Below are 23894 nucleotides of genomic sequence, written 5' to 3'. Positions count from 1 at the left end.
CATTCTACTTATATTAAAAAGCTAAATAGTCAAATGAATGAATTGGTCAAGACTAGAAACTGACAGGTAGGCTAAAAAGGATTTCAGGACACCGTGAATCGTGTTCTCCCGTGCTAATATTTACCTTGAATGCGCCTGTTTGACTTTAAACGGAGAATGAGAATTGATTCACATGTCTTCTAAAGTGAGCTGGAGTGGGGATGTAAGGGCGCACTGAGGAGGGAGGGCGAGTGTGATTGACATTCCCACGGTCGAATCAGGTGACGCAGCGCTGGCAGTCCGGAGCGTCCATTGGCTGCTGGTGGCAAGAGCTCTGCGCAAAACAACGCACTGACGCTCACTCTCCTTGCAGAACTCGAGAAGAGGGGACCTACGGATTTCTAAGCATCCCGCAGTTATTAAGAACCATTAGACAACTATAGCCTATGTAGAAAAGTGTTATTTGTCTGCAATAGGTCGCCTTCAGGATTTTATTTTTAAATTGATCAATATACTTATTAAGCAAAAGAGTTTTGCTAAGGTTTTGCTTCTCAGTATTAAGGATCGGGCTATCTGTAGGTTCTGCAATGTCTTTCTGTGACGCACGGACTACTAAATTCTGCTCTCCTTGAGACAGCATTATCAAATGGCTATAGATCTTGCGCATATGGCGACATGGTTTCAGGCTGACACCGTACAACACAGGAGCTTTCATGTTCATTTGGGAAATTGCACAGTGCAAATGTTTTCTTAGACCAAAGCGATGGGTAATTCCTAAGCTGTGACTGGAGAAGAAAAGGAGTCAAGACAGAGCGAGGGGATAAAGAGGAGTGCACTTGTTGTTTGGAGATGATTTTGATATTTCTCTTTTTCTCGATCTTGGATGGAGGGTTATCGCAGCTGCACTTCTCGGTACCGGAGGAGCAGGAGCGCGGGACGGTTGTGGGAAATATCGCCGAAGATCTGGGGCTGGACATCACCAAACTTTCCGCGCGCCGTTTCCAGACCGTGCCTAGCTCGCGCACGCCGTACCTGGAGGTCAACTTAGAGAACGGAGCGCTGGTGGTGAACGAGCGCATCGACCGAGAGGAGATATGTCGCCAGACCGTCCCGTGCTTTCTGCACCTCGAAGTGTTTTTGGAGAACCCACTCGAGCTGTTCCGCGTCGAGATCGAGGTCATGGATATTAACGACAATCCGCCGAGTTTCCCAGAGACGGACATCACCGTGGAGATCACCGAGAGCGCCACACCGGGCACCCGCTTCCCGGTGGAGAACGCCTTCGACCCTGATGTGGGGACTAATGCCTTGAACACATACGCCATCACCACCAACAACTACTTTTATTTGGACGTACAGACGCAGGGCGACGGCAACCGGTTCGCGGAGCTCGTGCTGGATAAACCCTTGGACCGAGAGCAGCAGGCGGTGCACAGGTACGTGCTCACCGCCGTGGACGGAGGGCAGCCGCAGAGGACCGGCACCGCACTGCTAGTGGTTAAAGTACTGGACTCAAACGACAACGCGCCCACGTTCGATCAATCCGTTTACTCTGTGAGCTTGCGCGAGAACTCTCCAGTTGGCACGCTCGTTATTCAGCTCAATGCCACCGATATGGACGAGGGCCAGAACGGAGAGATTGTTTACTCTCTAAGTAATCACAATCCGCCGCGTATTCGGGATCTGTTTAACATCGACTCGCGCACCGGGAGGATTGAAGTGACCGGCGAGGTGGATTACGAGGAGAGCAGCACGCATCAGATCTACGTGCAGGCGAAAGACATGGGGCCGAACGCCGTGCCCGCGCACTGCAAAGTTCTGGTCAAACTCATCGACGTGAACGACAACACGCCAGAGATTAGTTTCAGCACGGTAACGGAGTCGGTAAGCGAGCAGGCTGCCCCGGGCACGGTGATCGCTCTGCTAAGCGTCACTGACCGGGACTCCGGCGAGAACGGACAGATGACCTGCGAGCTGCACGGCGAGGTTCCGTTCAAACTCAAGTCGTCTTTCAAAAACTATTACACGATCGTTACGGACGGTCCGCTGGACCGCGAGAAAGCGGAGTCGTACACGCTCACGGTGGTCGCCAAAGACAAGGGGGTGCCCTCTCTCTCCACAAGCAAGTCCATCAAAGTGCACGTTTCGGACGAAAACGACAATGCGCCTAGATTCATGCAGACGGTTTACGACGTGTACGTGACAGAGAATAACGTCCCGGGCGCTTACATTTACGCGGTGAGCGCCGTGGATCCAGATGTTGGACAGAACGCCCATATCACCTACTCCATATTGGAGTGCGAAATACAGGGTATGTCCATCTTAACCTACGTGTCAATCAACTCTGAGAACGGCTACTTGTACGCTCTGCGCTCTTTTGATTACGAGCAAATAAAAGATTTCAGTTTCATGGTGCACGCCAAGGACTCCGGTGCGCCCGAGTTAACTGCCAACGCCACCGTTAATGTAATCATAGTGGACCAGAATGACAATACCCCGTCTGTAATTGCACCTTTGGGCAAAAACGGCACCGCGAGGGAACATTTGCCCCGCTCAGCCGAGCCGGGATACCTGGTGACCCGTATTGTTGCAACGGATGCTGATGATGGTGAGAACGCGCGCCTGTCGTACAGCATCCTCCGGGGAAACGAGCTCGGAATGTTCCGGATGGACTGGAGAACCGGCGAGCTGCGTACCGCGCGCCGGGTATCCAGCAAACGGGACCCGCCGCACCCGTACGACCTGTTGATCGAGGTCCGCGATCACGGCCAGCCGCCGCTCTCGTCCTCCGCGAGCATCAACGTTGTGCTCGTAGACAGCGTGGAGGGCCGGAGCGGCGACCGGGGGTCAGTGAAGTCCAAAGAGGGCTCGCTGGACCTCACACTCATCCTCATCATCGCTCTCGGCTCCGTGTCCTTCATCTTCCTCCTCGCCATGATCGTGCTGGCGGTGCGCTGTCAGAAGGACAAGAAACTGAACATCTACACGTGCATGACCGGAGACTCGTGCTGTCAGTGCTGCAGTCGCCAAGCGCGCGGGCGCAAGAAGAAGCTCAGTAAATCGGACATCATGCTCGTTCAGAGCACTAATGTAGCCAGTACCGCACAGGTGCCAGTAGAAGAGTCGGGCAGCTTCGGCTCGCACCACCAGAATCAGAACTACTGCTACCAGGTGTGCCTGACACCGGAGTCTGCCAAAACCGACCTGATGTTTCTTAAACCGTGCAGTCCATCCCGGAGCACAGACACAGAGCACAACCCGTGCGGGGCAATCGTTGCCGGATACGCGGATCAGCAACCAGATATCATCTCTAACGGGAGCATTTTATCGAGCGAGGTGAAAACACATTTTATTACCTATACGGGCAACGCTTTATGTGAATTCAGTATGAAATGCTTACCATAGCATCTCATTACCATATTATTAACTTACATCATTAACATGTTCATGTCGAGATACTATCTTTGATTTTATTACTTAATATATTTTCATACATTCATATAGGAATTCAAATGAACTGCTAATGTGTTAAGCATCATATATATATATATATATATATATATATATATATATATATATATATATATATGTGTGTGTGTGTGTGTGTGTGTGTGTGTGTGTGTTTATGTATAGATTAAGTGTTACCATTTATTGCTATTTATTGAGTAAAAATGATAGAATTCATTGTGACAAGTTCAGTGGATGGAAACAGTGCACCAAATTTATCTCTACATATATGCACCTTAAAAGTCTATTCAGTCGTGATCTTTCAGCTTCCTCTGTTAGTAATGTCAGATTGTAATCATCTGCTTGCTTATGACTCACATTGTGCTTTTAAAGGTAGCTCAGAGCTGTAGTGCTTTTCTCAGATCCTTTAATTACACTACAGCACTTTAGGGTCAAGACTGGAGGGAATCCTTAATGTAAACATTTCAGAAAAGATCGATGAAATTACTATATGATTGACCAATACTTTGATATGGGGAAAGTGAATTCTGGGTGAATTGTGGGTGGTTACAAACTCCTATCACATTTATTCTAGCATCTTTGCTTTTTGCCTCTGAGACAAGCCATTTTATCTTAAGTGAGCCCCCGTCATCCAACAAGGTATACTTTACTATCCCCTGGCATTCACTGAAAGGGTGTAGCCCTCTGGAGTCAAGACTGAGTAGGGAGGGGGGAGTGTATTGGACAAGGGTTTAAGTATGCAAAGCACACAGTCGCTGGGTATCAGTGGAACAAAGGCGGTTCTATGGTTGAGGTGCTCTAGTGCATGGACAGAGCAGAACAGAGGCCTGACCAGTGTTTTAATGATAAATGTAGAATGTCATAGTTAGAATGCCATGCTCAATTATTGTTAATGTTTATGTCTTATAGACCAAGCACCAGAGAACTGAGCTCAGCTACTTGGTGGATAGACCCCGTCGTGTTAACAGGTGAGATGATTGCTCACATGCACTGTACACACACACACATACACAGAGACTTTCCATAGACATAATAATTTTTATACTGTACAAAAACTGTATGTGACCCTGGATCACAAAACCAGTCATAAGTCGCACGGGTATATTTGTGGCAATAGCCAATATACATTGTATGGGTCAAAATTATCGATTTTTCTTTTATGCCAAAAATCATTATATTAAGTAAATATCATGATCCATGAAGATATTTAGTAAATTTCCACCATAAATATATCAAAAATGTATTTTTTGTGAGTGAATGCAGCACAATCGCGAACATAAATGGACAACTTTTTTTTTCTCAATGTTTAGATTTTTTTGCACCCTCAGATTCCAGATTTTCAAATAGTTGTATCGCGGCCAAATATTGTTATATCCTAACAAACAATACATCAATGGAAAGCTTATTTATTCAGCTTCCAGATGATGTATAAATCTCAATAAAAAAAAATGTACCCATAAGACTGGTTTTGTGGTCCAGGGTCACATATTCTATCCCCTTACACTAACTTTCTGCATTTTTACATTTTCAAAAATCATTACTTAGTATGATTTATAAGATGTTTTCCTCATGGTGACCAAAAATGTCCCCACAAGGATTTCGGATATTGGCATCTTTGTGGGGACATTTTGTCCCCATAATGTAGGCTACACACACACACACACACACACACACACACACACACACACACACACATAGACTTCTATTATTTATATATACAACCAGTTATAAATACTTTGACCTAAACCAAACCCACACCCTAACAGAAATCTTTCTACATTTTTAGAATGTTCCAAAAAGAAAAAGTAAAAAGATTATTATTTTAATAATATTATGTCCCCAAAAGGAGGTTTTGTCAAATTAAGCTAACTTCTGGGTACAATTTGTGCCCAAAAATATGGTTAAATAGGTACAGACACACTGATATAAAGCAAGAGCAGTGTAAATGATGTGTCCCTAGCCAAAATCCCAAGATTTTACTCACCGTCGCATGTGTCATCCTAATGTTTCAAACTACACAGCACAAGTCTGATTCAGAATTTGATATCGAATTTAATCAGCAGTCTAAAATCTAAAACTGTGCCAAAAGTGTTAAATAACCAAAACAATCAATACTTCTAATGGAAAAATGCAGTCCAAAGCTCCAATTACCAAATGTCTACTAAACAATGAAAATTCCCTTATAGTTCAGCGTTTCAAGAGGCAGATATCGTCAGTTCTAAAGACAGCGGGCATGGAGATAGCGAGCAGGGAGACAGCGACCATGACGCCACCAACCGGGGCCACACAGCAGGTGAGTTGATTACGAGTTTCTCTCCTACTGTCCACCTGAAATAAGCATAGATGGGTGAAAGGCCCCTGGGGAATGAATGCTGAGAGGAGAAACATAGACATTGGGAAATTGCTCTCATTGTGGTTTTGAAAACAACGCGACAAGCCTTTAACCGATTCCAACAGTGGATCAATATAGGGATTGCATGGAAATTATACATCTGTCAACAAAGCTAAATGGATTTCAGTCAATGCCACGAACGAGTCTGACTTGTCTGATGAACAGGCTTTCTGAAGCATTTAATGAGTATTTGAAAGCTTCCACGGTAACAAACCCAAACAGCTACCCACCACCCCACCCACACCCCCAAACACAATTATTTTCCCATTCATATCAAATGCCAAAAACGTTTGAGTCGAGCACGGTGAAATGGCAATAGTTTGTTGGAGATTAATTTTATTTAATTTTGTTTATTCTTTCTTTATATTCAATTTGATGAGCTATTTGACTTTCATGTTCTATATTTCATTTCTGCTGGTTTATTGATCAAGGTGGAGCCTTACAGCTTCGACTGGATAAAGCTTTGACCTTTCTCTCCAAAGAATCATGACATTCAGCCTTTGGTTTGGCAAACAGTTAGATGACGGGTTGCCAGATATTACGTATGCGCTGCACACAATGGAATACAAATTTTTGAAACGAGCATGGTTTTGCATTTTAGGTGACTACAGTTTTGAAGGAACTTTACTGTAGAAAGGCCTCTGATATAATCCTTTCTGGGGGGGAAAATCACAGAAGGAGGAATGGAAAGAGGCAGAGGGACTGAGATTTTTTTGAAAACTTATTAGAGCATCAAATAGGTAAAATGAGAAGATGTGTGTGTGTGTGTGTGTGTCCTTTCCTTCCCTTCTCTCCTCTGGGTGTGTGTTGGCAAGCTCGCAGTTTCAGCACTCCCATTTCAGCGCCTGTCTCCGCATAGCCAATTATCACAGCAAGGTTAAGATGAAGGCCTGGGACACTGACAGGGGTAGCACCACTGCATTAACAACCACTTACACACACACACATGCTATCTCCTTCACACATCCCTACCTCACCTCCGTTTGTTCTTACAGCGTCAATTTGGAGATATTAGTCTAAATTAAGAGAAGCCCAGCCAAAAGATAGAAAGGAAAGAGAGAAGAAGCGTTTTAACCCTCATATTCTGTTGAAATTGACTGTAATGCTCTTATGTTTAGGGTCCCTTAGATCCCAATAATGTAAATATAAAAATAATAGGTAACACATTACAATAAAGTTCCATTTGTTTGCAGTAACTATATTAGCTAACATGAATTAACAATGAAACTTCTAATGCATTTATTGATCTTATATTGACTTATATTGATTTATGGACTTAATGTCAACATTTAGTAATACATCAAATTATTAACATATTTTTAATATCAAAAGTTTATCTGTTAATATTTAATGGACATGAACTAACAGTGAACAGTTGTTTTTTATTAGCTAACATTTTTTAAAATGTATTAAATAACAAAGATTGATTTATACTGTAAGAAATGTATTGCTCATGTAAAGTGTTACCAAATAATAATAGTAATTTCCCCAAAAATCTTATTTTCAAAAAATGTTTAATGTACATTTTACCTCATTAAAAACTTAAACATTACATTACAGACATTACACTCTTAAAAATAAAGGTTCTTTGTTGCAATCTATGGTTCCATGAAGAAACTTTAACATCCATAGAACCTTTCCACTGCACAAAAAGGTTATTAAGAGTGAAAAAAAAGGTTATTTCGATTATTAAAATATGCTTCAGATAAAGAAAAAATGGTTCTTTTAATTGTACAAGGTTCTTTGGGGAACCCAGAATAGTTCTTCTTTGGCATCACTGCGCAAATCACCCTTGGAACATTTATTTTTAAGAGTGTATTGTCTGCCCGAGTTTTATCTTTCTGTTTTACCACACACTATGCATGCACTTAAAAAAAAAAAAAAGTGACTGCATCTGTTTCTGTTTGGGATTCATTTGATCTCTTCAAAACACATGAAAAATAGAATAAAAGCTGTATGCATTGATGTAAGTATAATGTAACATTTAAAGGAGGATGAAATTTAAATTGTATTTATAATCAATTCTTATGAGATTAGAAAAGCCTGGTACTTCAAAGTATATCTTTCAATCTATTTCAATGGCCTTTGGGTCAAGCTAGAAGAGCTGAGGTCAGAAAATGGCCCTTTACACGATTTAGCTTACATCTGCATTTGTTTGCAAAGAGACAGAGGCGTGACAAATTGCACAATTAGATTAACATGAGTGAGCGATAGATTGATGATTATCTATAAATGAGGGATGTGTGGTGATGACGTTAATCAAATCACTCCTGTCGCTGTAATTTAATGCTATAATTTCCCAATCAGAGCAACTCCATTTGCTCTGCACGCACACACACACTCACACACACAAGCAAATAGTTGTAGCTATGGTGAAAGTCAATGCTGGGGGAATAACTTTGAAACTGTAGCTCGCCAAGCTTCAAGCTATTCATAATTTAAGTTCTACTACAGTCACGCTACCTTGAAATAGTACGCTTTGCTACAAGCTACAAACAAAATAAACTGAGGCTATTTCAGGAAGCAATATCTTTTTAAATATATCAGATGATATAATGTATTTAGCAATTTATACAGTAAACATCTCAATTTAAAGTAAGACATTATACACTAAATTCAAAGTACAATTACAGTGCAAAACAGTGTACATTATGAAATACAGTCAAACGACAGCATTTCACATGTTTTGCTATGAAGAAAAAAAAGTACATGCAACAACTTAAAAAAAAGAAAAAAAGATTCGTATACATGAACCATCCGAACAGCTGTTTATTGTTTGGATTATTGCCTCAGCTCGCTCAGTATGAAGTTCTGTGTTCAATACAATGTGACAAAAAGCAGTGATGCAGTGTTTTGTCACACTACGTCACCACTTATTAGAAAAGCTTGTTACTGGAAAAGATACACAACTTTGATACACACATTACTGAAAAATGCAGTTAAGTTAGTAACATCGCTAGTTAATCACTCCCCAAGACAGTAGTGGCTATATAAGTAATTTCTTAAGGCAGCTAGTTGATTTTGAGTGAAAGCCCAGCCCGATGTTCAGCAAATCGTTATTACTTTCACTCTTGTTCTTCAAAACAAAATTACCATAAGTTTCCTCCAAACCCTTGCAAAAATGCTTGTCCTCAGCATGTGAGTTCAGGTCTTTGGTCAGCCCGACGACAGGTGTTCTGAAGGGAAATACTGCTCAGCAGGGCTTTGGCAGTGTTTTTCCTTTTCATTCTGATGCTTTTGCACACCATTGATAAAAGATGTGATGAGGTCTCCAGAAGAGAAAATGCAAGAGAAGCGGAAAGAGACGAAAATAACGCACACAGTGGGATGCAGAGCGCTTCCTGATAGAGAACAGCTTAGTTAGTCATTGTGTTTTTACTCAACGCATCATCCCTTTTTCTCTGGAAGTCTGCAACCCCAGAGTCCAGCATCTACTCAGATCACTGTTGTTAATAAAGCTCCCAGATGCACTGAGGATATCTAATGTCTAATCGAATACAGGTCTGCAATTATAAGATTTCATGGAAAATCATGTAGATATTTTTCTTTCTTTATATATGTATTATAAGTGCAGGTGTTAAACTATAGCATACAACATGCTACACTATATTGTCAGTATGAGGATGTATTGTATTGCAGAACAATAGAAATTATGCAATTTACTGAATCATATCGCTTTTGGGTTTTAAACCCAATTATTCTGACAGCTCAAATTTCTCTTGACGGCCAAAAAATCATAAAATCCTTGAGGTCTACCGCTTGCTATGCATAATAGATGCCACATTGTCATGTTCTTTTTATCCAAAGAACACTAATGCTGAACTATCAGCCCAAATTCCAGCATTTAACTCAGATTGAACCATTTAATGACTGCATTCAAACTTTGTTTTCTAGATAATTTCAACCTTAATCCTCATTTGAATTGGACTTGTTTTCCCTGAGGATGGTAATTTTGCGATTCACAGACATACTTTGTGACTTTAATCCCGTCCAAATTGAAAATGTCTGTTTTTCTTCCACAGCCATTGTTGTTTTTAAGTGAACTCAGGGTCCTCTGAGAATTTTAATCCTTGTTTCTATAGGAACATGTGATTGTGGTATATTACTTTTTCACATTGTTTCTCTTCATTTTTCTGAGCCTCTAATACCATAACTAAATTTCGCTGTACCTTTAATAATGATTTAGATATATTATGTGCTAATTGTAATGTGTTGTAAATAAAAGTTAAAGCTGCAGAGATCCCAATCCTGCCCAAATCAATATGAAATCACAGATTTTCTGTGTAAATAATTGTAACAATATTTAAAACTTAAAAATCTCATCTAATTTGTTGCTTCAACGTGCCAACGTTTGCATGTCCTCCTTCACCCCACAATCTCCACCAAATGTGGGTCCTGTTCTCATGACTAGGATCTGATGGTTAAAGTCTACAGTAAAGGATATTATTCTACCACAAAATCACATAAATTCGTATTAGTTAAATTCATAAAACATTAACACTATTACTGAGTCTAGTTCCTCAGATAATAGCACGCGAGCCACGATTTTCGCCTCTTCTTTCGCATTTAAAATCTATTGAATGTGTAAACTGGCAAGACAAAACACATCCAAATGATAAACTTTAACTTAATGACGGTTAAACTTAGCAGTTAATCCGCGAATCACATGCGTGCCGAACCGTGGGGCCTGGTCCGTATGGATCACAGATCAACTGCGATCCGTTGCACACCTATTAACAACTAATAATTAATGAACACACTTATCATCATGATTGCTATCTTACCAGAGATGGAGAAAAACTCCAGTAAGTAAATGTGTCCCTGTCCCCGAAAATGTTGGAACTCAAAAGCGCTTCCCTCCACGTTTGATGCTGCCAATCGTTTATTTTTACCACGCGTGCGCAACAGTTGTGTGCACCCCTGATAATAACATTATTTTCTTTCTTTTGATATATTGTATGTTCAGATATTCATACAAAAAATATTCTGGGGGCCATGAGTTTTTTGTGAAAATTAAAAAATGGGAGAGCTGGCTGGCTAACTTAATTTTTTTTAAAGTTAAATTTAAAATTGAACTTAATGATTAATTAACTTAAACAGTTATTGAACTGAACTTTTTTTTTTTGGAAGCTGCTTTGAAACAATCTGCTTTTTATAAAGCACTATAGAAATAAAGATGACTTGACTATTACTTTTCTGCCTTGCAAGCACTAGTATTGCTTTCAGGACATGGTATTCTAGTTTTCTGTGTTATTCAAAGGTTGTTTTCACATACAAAAGCAGACCTCAATCGAATGAGACGGTATCAAGTCCTACATGTTCTACACGAGTCTCTGCATGTGACTGTGATATCGATGTGAAACTCATGCTGTGAGCTTCTGTCTGCTCGCTCGGTTGGGGCTATTTAGAGACCACTGTGCTAATTACATTGAGTTTGATTGTATGTAGTCAGGTTTAACGGTGTACTTAATATTGATGATGTCACAATGGCCTTGGATCCCTGCTTTAACAAGATTTACGCCTCTGTGTATACCCGCATATCTCTGTCCATATATATCACCCTGATATAATAGTGAAATAACAAAGTGTACAGCTTGTGGAAGTGATCTATGGATTTCACAACACATCTGAGCAGAAATGTGAGCTGAGTGTGGATTCAGATGTTGAGTCTGTAAGATTAGAAGCCCTGAGTAGCGCGTAGGGAAGAAGAATAAGAAATCTTTTTAACTTTGCTTATCCTTGACAGCAATGATAGAGAAAATGTAGACTTTTGCTTAAGCTTCTCAGATCTCCCCTGAGACAAATATGCGAGTAATCTCACATGTCTCCTCTAGAGTTTCAGAAGAGATCTCAGCAATGTCAAAAACTGCTTAGACACCAAAGTCTGCATTCAAAAAACAAAGATTTCAAGATGAACCAATGTATCTTTATTTTATAGCTCTATTCTTATTTATTTAGCAGATCTGAGACTAAATGATTTGATGCTTAGTATATACTTTGTTGTACCCTGAGCTTTAAAAGAGCAACATATGAGCAATACAAAGCAGGTAGAAGTGTATCACATCTTTCACAAGTGAATGTTTATGCCTGCAGTTCTAAAAATAAAGGTTCTTTAATGGAATCAATGGTTCCACGTGAACCTTGGAACCTTTCCATTCCACAAAGTGTTCTTTATGGTGGAAAAAGTTTCTTTATATTTTTAAAATATAAACTGTCGCCTGAATGGTTCTTTGAGGTACCAGAAATGGTTCTTCAATGGCATCTCTGAGAAAACCCTCTTTTTAAGAGTGTAACTTGATACGCACAATCCAGCAGCAATTATCTTGGGTATCTTGAGTTTTCTGTGCCGTCCAGTAAATGAAAGAGGCATTACAAGCAAGCTGATTTCACTGAGCACAACATAACCAGACACTCTGATCACACAATAATGCTTCATCAGCTACCAAAGTCACCTATAGGGATTCTAATAAGCACAGTATTCTGGGTCAGTGCATTTAATCTACAGCTTTTTTATGCATAAACCTGCAGGGCCCAAAGCCACACCAATAACATGTTTCCTGGTCACTTATGCAAATCATTACGACAGCTCTACACTAATAAAACATTATTCCCCCGTGTGTTAATTTAAGCATCAACACACACATACACTTATAGTATGGTCAGGTTTATCAGCAGCACAGATTTGTCTTTAGATCTCACCCAGAAAAGCTTCTGCCACAAGGAATTAGAGATTAGAGTTTGGCCTGACATGCAGCCTCCCTCTCCTTTTCTGTGGGCTTATTGCTCTCCCTCATTGTACTTGTTTGAATCTGACCTTGGTGCATCACTCTTTTAACAGTACTGTATCTGCTCCTCTTATATAGGTCATCCTCTTATGGAACTCTGTAACCTTTACAAAATGAATAAACTTGTGATTCAGACACTTTTATAAATGATACATTTACTACGCAACAGGATCGAAAGTTAGACATTGCTCAGTGAGGGACTGAGAGTTAGCTTACACACTCATGCATGTTACTTTTGATATATTATTCTAAAAAACAAATCTTTTAAAATGATTTATAACAATGATTTCTGTAATTTTTGTCATTTTCTGGAAGACAGCATCATTAAGAACCTGACTTTTTGTAATTGACTATGCACATTCGCTTCTGCATTTAACCTCAGTGGTCACCACAATTAAGCACAAAAGTAAGTCTTGAGGAAGTATCACATGACAGGATAAAGCAACATTGATGTGATCCACCTTTACACTAAGGTATTTAACGCTTCTTGATATCATGACCAAAATGTTAATATGTTTTAATATAGACTGTTATGCTTACTGTGCTTAATAATATAGAATATAATAGATTGTAATATAATTTGTTAAGCTCAACACTTTTTAGAAATATGATATACCGGAAGCTCACATAGCACTGAGATTTTAGCAGAAAAACATAAGCAGTATTAAAAAACAAAAACAAAATGATTACCATTAGACGTTAGTGCAGAGCACCTAGTGACATAGATAGTAATGCCTTATTTAATTGTGATGAAAGAACTAATAAGATTTCCATCTTTAATAAAAAAATAGGAGTTTAATATTTCATGTAATATATTAAGACAGGCCATGTAGGTGCTGAATAATTAATCATGCAATGCCATATTATGCTGCTCATCTTGACTGTGATTTTACTCCTGGAATATTTTAGTATTATCAAGTAAAAAAATGTGCAGACCAACAGTGACATCACGGTGCTTGCAATTTTTCTATGTTGCAATCCGAACTTAAGGAAAGGTTATAAGAATATGGACTATGTTGGACTTCTTGAGGCAAAGAATGACTGCAAATAATTTTAAAAGCACCATGTTTCCGTCTGCACTGTGAAATTGCCTGTTACGTGTTCATGAATAAAAAGAATACACTTTAGCAGAGAATCGTGCAATGCAGTGCGCATGAAGTATAAACGCTGATGTGCACGTGTATCTGTGATGGTTCACACCAGGCTGAATGTGTCAATGTAAACAAGGCTTAACCCTGATTACTATTCTTACCTTTTCTCCTAGTTCAAACTTCCAAATCCCTAACCTTGATAACATGCTAAGCACACATTTTAGTGCTGGTCCTAGTCTGTCGATTTGAACCCACAGTTAAGAATCCTAACCATTAACTACCCCAACAATCAGTGGGAAATGACAATTTGTTAATGACAATTTGGTGTCCTCATGAGTGCCAAAGCTCAATTTATAAGGTGGTGATTTTGTATGAATTTGTACGATATGAACTGTATGAAAACGCATGATTTTTAGAAGCATGTAAGCATGAAGGTCCACCCCTAAACATAACTCTATGTGGGGTGTAAGCAGATCATACAAACGAGATCATACGAATTCATAAGAATTAGCCATCAATTCAACAAAACCTAAAATAGTTACGAATTGTCATGAGATAACCACTAAGCCATGACTGATTTCTTTATTCATGCAGTCATATTCTTCTTCCTGATTCTGAACCGGTCTTTACGCTCCTTGAAACACTGACCCTCATGTAGGGGTTGTATCCAGAGGCCTTTATTAGAGTTCAGTGTGACGCCACACTGCTCTCTGCCCTTCTCTTTCATTTATTTCCCTTTCAAGCTCTCCTCTCGTTCTTTTCCTCTGAAACCGGCTAATTAACACGCTCTGTGTAGTCATTAGTCAGAAAGCAAGCGTGTGTACGTGTGAGCTTGTGTGTTTGGAGGACGGTTTCTCCCAGTGTTGTTAGTTTTGCTTGCGTTGCCTATAGTGTTTGTGCGAAGGACTTGAGAGACCGGCCGATGAGAGACACGATGAAATTAATAGCATGAAAAGAGCATGAAAACATCACAGCAGACTCGTTTAATATCGGTTGGTGGGAGGGACGTGGAGAGGCAGACATGGAGAAACAAAAGGCTGGAGAGTTCACTGCTTTGTGTATATAACTATCCTTCTTTCAGTGGGCCGTCTTCCAGTCAATTACCGTGCTTTGCTGAAGCCTGACAATGACTGCAGCTGATTATAAAACGAGTAAAAAGCTCGCAATCTGTCTGGTTAAATAATCATCTTCATTCAAATATGAATAATTTCAGACTCCACGCTCTGGATAATTCATAGTAATTTTGCCTTTGTGTTTCTGTTGACATTGGATTGTTACATTGTCTCAGAGGGAAGAAAAACGTAGACTCCACAAAACAGATTTTTTGTTAAATTGATCTCGGAACGCGAGCATAAGGACATTGCCGCTCACACACACACACACACAGACAGCCAGACACACATATATAGTATATATCAGTGGCGTGTAGTGGTGTTCAGAAATGAGGAGGCAAAGTTCTATCTGTTGTCACATTTGCCTGGTTAATTAAACATTACCTTAACTTTACTTCAATTATGATTATTTGACAATGTAATTAATGTTCTATTTATTAAAACCAAGTATAAATCTCATCAAGTTAGTGTTTTAAGCATTTTTACATTTAATAATAAAAATAACAAAATAATAACTTACGGCAGTACCAATTTAAACAATATTATTTTATTTGTGAACTGATATTCAGCAGTTCTTTTTAATAGTCAACATATTTTGGGATCAAACACTGGTCACACACACGGAGATGTTTGTTTAATTTCACCAAACTGACTGCTCACTGAAAACCCCACAGTCATCATGTTTTCAGGCCATTTCAAGTTTGATTTTGACATGACATAAAGCGGTGATATCTAAGTGAGTGAGCTGTTTACTTACTTTTGAATTAGTCGTCCCATTAACGCCTTCATTTTGTTCATTCAGACTGATTTGCGAAAACAAAAGGCGGGATTTATCGCGTGAACCAATCATAGCCAATTATAACCAATCACATCCAATCACAGAGCGATTGAGGCATTGCATCCTCTCAGAAAGACGTGGACATCCGCTGTAACTTTACCTGCTGGTGCACTGTTGGACAGTGTTACTTTAAAAAAACAAGCGATACACTTTTTAATGTCACATTTTGAAAAATATGTGTTGTTTTATTTTTGTAATATGGAATATTTTCTCACCCTATTTTATTGAGGAGGCATTGCCTCCCTTGCCTGCACGGAGGAAACACCCCTGATGGAATGAGAATATTCATTATTGTAAATATAGTAACATTACTCTATTTATTCTAGTCTACATTACGTTTGACTAGAATGAAGCTAACATTTCCTCCCATCTTTCCTCTGTCTTCCACAGGAGCTGATCTTTTCTCCAACTGCACTGAAGAGTGCAAGGCTCTGGGTCACTCCGACCGTTGCTGGATGCCCTCCTTCATGCCTGGCGACAGTCGCCAAGGCGCCGATTACCGTAGCAACCTGCACGTCCCCGGAATGGACGCGGTGCCGGACACTGAGGTACAGGAGAGCGTGGTTCCGGACGATGCGTGCAATCGGGCCGATGATAGATCATTCTCTACGTTCGGCAAAGACAAGTCACACCACGGCACGCTCACACGCCACGAGCTACACACACTCTTACCAAGCGCCCGAGCGCCTTACAAACCCAACTATCTGTGTGAGTACTCGCTCAAAACGTACGATTTCTGAACCCCCCAGATCTGATCCACTGCCATCATCTGTTCCAAATCTAACCCATGGCTCTCTTTGTATAGAACTATTTATATTTCTTAAAAAAAAATGTAAAAAATGTAATCCCATTTCTCAAAACACCCTTTCTTGACCTATTCTCTCTCACTTTCCAATTTGTTTTCCCCTTTCCTTCAAAAGCAAAATGATAAAAAACAAAAACAATAAATGTATAATATATGGACATATCAATAAAGGATTTTTTTTGAGTGAAATCGTGGAGTTGTGTTCAACATTTTGTCCTTCCCCTGCCCTCTAAATTCTCCCACCCAAAGCATCTGAAGACACTGGTGAAAACATATTACAAATTTGGCTAATCAATGCTGGATTTGCAACTAATTTGTCATCCAAACCTACATAACACATACTTTTGTGCTGTGACTTTTCCTTAAGCTGAAATCTATCTTCATCATAATCACGTTAGACACATGGTATGTCTATAAAACATGCCTGTATCTCATCACACGCTTCTGCATCTCCTATAATCATGATTTATCACATTTCCATTTTATGCCACAATAAACAGAAATGCACAGCATGCCATATGGAGTGGAAGCGGTTATTTCCCAGCTTTCATATACATCCAACAAAATCCTACATTAAGTACCTGTCTCTCTCATCATGCACTGTATCCATGTCTGTTGTAATCACCATATGCCACAGCTCTACTGTAATCACACTTGTGACAGTCATATCACCCTGCCTCCTCGCCTCTGATTATAGCATGCAAACTGTACTAGTGTAAACGTTCACAGTCGCTGAAACATTCAGCAATTTGTTACACCTGTTTTAATGCAGTACTGCTACTACTGCACTAAAGCAAGGGCAAGTGTACACTGTGTGTTCTCCTGTGGCCGGAGACTAAGTGTGCATGCATGTGCTTGTATCCTTTCAGACATGTGGATATGGGTGAATGTGATTTCACCAAGTACAACATCGCAAAGATGTTGATCCAGGAACAACATTCCAATCAACCAATCAGATTTGAGGGATAGGTTTATAGTTAATGTCAAGTTTAGGCTTACAATAAGGGTTAGGGGCTTCTACACCATTCTTATTCACATAGCATTTCCCTCTGATTTTAGGGATAAGTTATGTGTAGGGTTAGGTTTAGGGGAAGGGATAGGGTTAGGACTATCTTTTTGGTCAGGAATGTTGTTCCTGGATCAACAAAAGATGTTGATCCAGGAACATGTCTTTTTTTGGCAAAATCATGCCGACTGTGGATATGATGGACCTTATATCCACAAGCCCCGCCTCTATCCTATTTGCATAGCTGTTTTTTTTTTTATTCTTGGGAATTTTGGGCAACACTCACAAGAAAACGTCACAACATTGATATTTATCGGCGCACCGCCAAAATGTCGCTCTAGAAATGTGTTTCAGAAGGTTCTGTAACGCCTTGGTTACTTTTAATTTGATTGTATTTTAATATATGAGGAGTTCAGATGCAAAAGCCTCAAAGTGCCATCTGAAATTTTCTTCTAGAATGATCATTTTTTATCAAGCTTGTATATTTAAGTTCAGTAATTTCAGTGAAATGACAATGAATAGGTAATTTTCATTGCCATTTCAGTGAAATTACTGAATTTAAATAAACTTGATAAAAATGATAATTCTAGAAGAAAATTTCAGATGGCACTTAGAGGCTTTTGCATCTGAACTCTTCATATACAATTATTTAAAAACAAACAAACATTTTAATCCAATTTTACATGCACAATGATTGTGTGTGTATAATTGTATTACAATTACATTTTACAGTTACATTTAATCTAACATTAAAGTTACTCTAAATTATCAGTCACATTTTAAATGCTATACAAAATGGATTTTATGTGCTATATTTAATAACTTGATTTTATACTGTATCTCAACTTTATTTTAAGCTATTTTATGTCAGGATTCTACGTTTAAGCTCAATCTTCATCAGTACATTTCACAGAAAACTAACATTCACACAAAGATAATTTATACAGTTCTCACTCAAATGCAAGATCTAAAGATAGATTTATGTAATTATCTGAAAAAAGAGCGATGTTTTAGTAGTGCATGAATAAACATGGCAACAGCAATACTTTTCCTTGTGAGATCAGACTCAATCTGGGAAATAAATGTGAGGATTAGTAAGAACATGATTTTAACGATCCATATGTTCTCTGCCTGTTCTTTGCCCTATAGCACGCAAAAGGATTTCCTAGCACCTTCCGTGTGGACATTCCTGAAAAAGCGTGAGTTTGCACAGTAACGCAGCCGGCCAAAAGCATCAAGGGTTTCTTTTTTAAATTTTCCTCCGTTTCTTTTTTTTACTGAACTCAATCACGGCCTATCCGGTCGTTCCCAGCTCTGTCGGACGTCTGAAACAGATTAAATCGGATGCGATCCGATGACGCAAGGACCCTGAGAAGTCTCAGCAGGACTGAGAAACCTCGCCAAATCTCCTCCGAAAAGCTGGATGAGAAGAGGGAAGAACAGAGGGAGAGAGCTCAAAAAGGGGATTAGAAGTGATGAAGAGACAAAAGGAGAAAAATGGATGATCAATGGACACGGGTGTTTCCTCACTCTCTCCGCTCTGTGATCAATGTGTCTCTGTTTACAGTCCACTGTAAACTATACCAACTGTCTGAGCCCTTTACCCGTTTCGACACACACACACACGCACACACACACACACACACACACACACACACACACACACACACACACTTGTACAAACGTACTGTACAAAGAGCAGCCCAAACTATGTGCATTATAAACTCAACTATCCGTTTTAGACTTGACTGTTTTCTATAGTCGTTTATTTTCTTCTTCTTAATCAGTGTGGTCAAGTGTTCTTCTGAAGTTACTATCTTTAGAAAAAGCGTGGATGCGGGGGACACAAAAAAAATAGAAAAAGTAAAAAAAAAGAAAGAAAAAAAGACGATTCTGTCCTCTCATTGGCCTACGGATATACTTCATCTGACATTGTGGTTATCTTCACGTGTGCAAGTGTGTACTGTTCTCTTTTAAAGCTTCAAATAACTATAAATCTATATATATATATAAACGTATATATATATAATATACTTTTTTCTGAACCTGTGTAGCCCATTGGATAGTTTCCTAAACACCATATTGCCATAAACAAATACAAAGTGCTGAAAAGACTTGCATTAAAATTGGGGCTTCAAATTGTGTGGCCTCTCTGTCTGTAAGTGCATAATTATTTGATATGTTGTAGTCATTTGACATAATTCTCTCTCAAACACATCCATAGCAGATTACACACAATATATAGTTGAGACCGGGACTAGTTGTCAAATCTGTGTCTTAACCACAAAATCATCACACGGTTATTGCTCATGCAAAAATACACAATTCATGAAATATATGGGATCTCTACAATTTAATCTGTAGTTAATCAGTGATGAAACACAAAATACAAAAATATGTTTTTTTTGTTTTTTTTTCTCTTTTGTATACAAATACAATATATAAAAGAATTCGCCCCAATATAAATGTGACAAATAACTTGTTGAAGAAGAACAAAACCATATTTACTTTTATGATTAGACTTTGGACTCAAAACTAACTGAGAAACAGTCTTTTGTGACAACACCCGATCTCCTCTCTCTCTATATAACACACATTAGCTCACATGCTTCATAGTTTCATTCAAAGCAATTCAGAACATCTTTTACTTCTTGGCCCGAAATGATAAGCACGAGTATGAAAGACTTTGATTGCGGATGTTTATTCAGTCCTGCCACACTGACTGTGATTAGAGAGCTGTTTTGAACATTAAACTTCTCTGGCCTTTTCCCCAGTGTTCCTGATTGGCCATTAGAAAGAGAGAGAGAGAGAGAGAGAGAGAGAGAGAGAGAGAGAGAGAGAGAGAGAGAGAGAGAGAGAGAGAACAAAAAACACCCAGTTTTGTGTCATGGGTAAAATCAGCATGTAAAAACAAGGCTTTGAATTGAAAACTCCCGCATGAATAATCAGCAACAGAAAAACATCAAGCACTCCTTTTACTACCAGGACAAATATGATAGAAATTACTTTTCACTTGCACAGAATGGACACAATGAGTCCTCACAATAACATCGTGAAGCCTTTTAAGTAAAAATGAGGTCTCCATTTAGACCAGCATCCCTGTGAGCTTTATCTTGAATAATTTAGGAAGTTTATTTTTTTCTTGTTGTGGTTGTTAATTTTACTTGACTAAATGTTTATTTTAATTAATATATATATAGCATTTATATATTTCAAAATGTTATTTATTCCTGTGATGGAAAAGCTGAATTTTCAGCATCATTACTCCAGTCTTCAGTGTCACATGATCCTTCAGAAATCATTCTAATATGCTGATTTGCTGCTCACAAAACACTTCTTATATTATCATCAATGCTGAAAAAAGTTTTTGCTGCTAAATATTTTTGTGGGAAGGTTGATACATTTTTACAAGATTCTTTGATGAATAGAAAGTTCAGAAGAAAAGCATTTATTTGAAATATAAAATATAAATATATATATAAAAAAATAGGCAGCACAATTGTTTTCCACGATAATAATAATAATAATAATAATAATAATATAAAATGTTTCTTGATTGCCAAATCAGCATATTAGAATGATTTCTGAAGGATCATGTGACACTGAAGACTGGAGACCAGCTATGCCATCACTTGTTTTTTGAATTGTTTTTAAAATATATTCAAGTAGAATAGACAAGAAAAGAAAATAATTGAATAGAATAGAATGAATACAGAAAAAAAACAAAACACAGACCCGATTATAGGTTATCCGCCTTTTTAAAAATATTTTCTTTTTTAGTTTTGTAAACAACAAAGTAAACAAACAAACAAACAAACAAAAACATATGTAGGCACTATTTATTAAATTGTGTATATTGAGGTATGCAAGGGAATAAATAAATAAGTAAATTAATACATAAAAAAATGAAACTATAGCATAGATAAGTATAGCTATCTTTTGAAATAAAATGTTACACTTGTAAATATTTTGTAAAAATCCTTATTTAAATTATAAAGCACAATTTATATTTATCAATTAAATATTCTAGTGATTTAAATAGTTTAGAGAGCGTGAAATGGCCTTTCTTGAAATATCTTTCAGGACATGCCTGTGTTGTTTGAGGTTCTGGCTATTAGTGGTCTCTGCACATGATTTTGAGTATGTCATGGTGACCAGGGAAAACAGAGTTCGTTTTCAAAATTCTCCAAATACCAAGAATAAGATATCTGCTTTCTCTCACATCACACGGCAGCTGGGGGGATGGGGGGTTAAAGAGGGGGTCGGAACCATGAAATGTCAGACAGGCACAGCATCCAGATAAAAACGAGGTCAAGAGATATCAGCGAAACACTGAATGACCACAGACAAAGACATGTTATCAGCCAACCTGCCCTCTCCTCTGGACTCGACTGCTCCACACAGACACTGTCAGAGCTGGAGAAGATCATACCAACAAGTAAGTGATTGTAGGAGGTCGAGCTCTTCTTATCTCCTTTCATTCTGGAGTTCGTCACGAGACATACCACTAACCAGAAAGACTATCTTCACTGTGAAAGCATGTGATGGAAGGATAGGGGGAGGAATGTAAAGGAGAGAAGATTTCGGCTGTATAATGTCCCATTCCCCTACCTCTCCCCCACTTTCTGAAAGACAAAAATATTTCACAGGCCAATGGTACCCCTAGTACCATGGTCATACTCAGCAGACATCTTTTTTTTATTTCATTTAAAAGAAAATTTAGCAATTAGAGGGGGAAAAAACATTAAAAAAAAATCAACCCAGTGTTGGTTCATGTACCCCCAATATTAAGACCACTGATATTACTATTACTAATATTACTTGTTTTTTTATTTATAAATAACTGAGCAAATTAAGGTAGCATCACACAGTTTCTGTGTTCTTTGGAATAAATCACGATGGATGGATGGATGGATGGATGGATGGGTTGATAGATAGATAGATAGATAGATAGATAGATAGATAGATAGATAGATAGATAGATAGATAGATAGATAGATAGATAGATAGATAGATAGATAGATAGACAAACCATTATTTTCAAAACATGTTTTGTACCAAACTTTAATTGTACCAACAATATTTAAATGTTTCGGGATTGAATATGCTAAACTAATAGGGAAATCATGAGTCTATCACTGAAAACTGAGTATTTTCTCAACACTGAAACTAATATCTAATCAACTTATTATTTGAATTATCACCCAGTGAGTCATTTAACCATGTACAGTATCATTGTCTTTGGAAGTCTTTTGTCTTTCAAACACATTAAAATGTACAAATTAATTTCATATTTACTTGCAATGCAGGGATTCCCCAACTTTTTTTGTCAGCTGAACCTCTTTGAAAATATTTATTTAAAGTATACCCTGAGATTTTAAGTTAATAAGTTAGGTCAATAATACAATTTAATCAATAATAATAATAATACAAGTTCATGGCTCTCTGATGTCGGTTAATGGACATATGACATGCAGGTAAACAAACAAAAAAAGTGTTTTATTTTGATCGTTTTTTTTTTTTTTAATTTATAGCTTTTCGTTAAACTCACAAACCCCCTGCAAGTGCTATCACAAACCTCAGTCTGGCATAATGTAATATTTAATGCACATCATGTTGTTAATAACTGTCACGGTAGAGTGGCTGCAATAAAGCGCACGACAATCGGAGAATATAAAAACAGTCTATCTTAAATCTAACAGGTAACAGGAGATCACTGAGGGAAATGAACACAACCATGTATAACAGAGGATATTGGACAAAGAACTAAGGAAACTAAGGATTTAAATACACAGGGAGATCGAATTAACCAGAACAGAAACAGGCGAGGAAACAATCAAGGAAACTAACTAGAACACAGGCAAATGAGCACAAGGAGAATTACACCAAAACTCAAAGAAACTAAACAGAACTGTGACAATAACAAAGAATGGAATATTTTTTCTTCTCATTGTATTTTTATATCAATATGGTACAAAATTATCATATTCAAATCAGTGTGATAAACGAGTTAGGTCAAAAGTAATCCAAAAGTAGTCCGATTATATTACCTTATAAGTGTAATGTAATGGATTACGTTACTAACTACAATTTGTAAGTAATCTACTCAACACACACACACACACGCACGCACGCACACACACACACACACACACCTATGATACGATGACCTCCAGCAACAAAACCAGACCTCAACTTACTGATAATTGTCTAACTAGTCACCATCATAAGACATACCAGATCACAGACATGTGACAAACCTAAACGAAAGAGAACACAACCACAAATGCCCTATGGCAAGGATTGATGCCTTCATCATTTAATGCTACAACTCCAAATGAGTATGAGTCAAACAAATCCGACCCCGTTTTCCTCTCTACCACAACATTATTGACAGAAACTCAATGGTTTGTTACAC

The 23894-nt window shown here is 38.4% G+C and overlaps 1 protein-coding gene across 4 annotated transcripts; it reads left to right on the top strand.

Annotated features, from left to right (window-relative positions):
- Window positions 1–335: 335 nt before the first annotated feature.
- On the top strand, window positions 336–19618 carry pcdh10a (protocadherin 10a). Of its 4 annotated transcripts, none has more exons than XM_084099376.1 (6): window positions 336–3315; window positions 4357–4415; window positions 5634–5740; window positions 16056–16213; window positions 18626–18675; window positions 18789–19618. In XM_084099376.1, the coding sequence occupies exons 1-6, from the start codon at window positions 829–831 to the stop codon at window positions 18832–18834; spliced, it is 2907 nt and encodes a 968-aa protein (XP_083955502.1). In that variant the 5' UTR covers window positions 336–828; the 3' UTR covers window positions 18835–19618. The 4 variants fall into 4 exon arrangements, with proteins under 4 accessions (XP_083955502.1, XP_083955501.1, XP_083955500.1 ...); XM_084099375.1 differs by having other exon boundaries at window positions 16056–16373; XM_084099374.1 differs by having other exon boundaries at window positions 16056–16373; window positions 18626–19618.
- The last annotated feature ends 4276 nt before the right edge of the window (window positions 19619–23894 follow it).

The sequence above is a fragment of the Abramis brama genome, assembly GCF_963993115.1.
Source record: "Abramis brama genome assembly, chromosome: 2".
NCBI lineage: Eukaryota > Metazoa > Chordata > Actinopteri > Cypriniformes > Leuciscidae > Abramis > Abramis brama.
The sequence above is the reverse complement of the archived record's forward strand: the minus strand, read 5'-3'. Positions and strand labels throughout refer to the sequence as shown.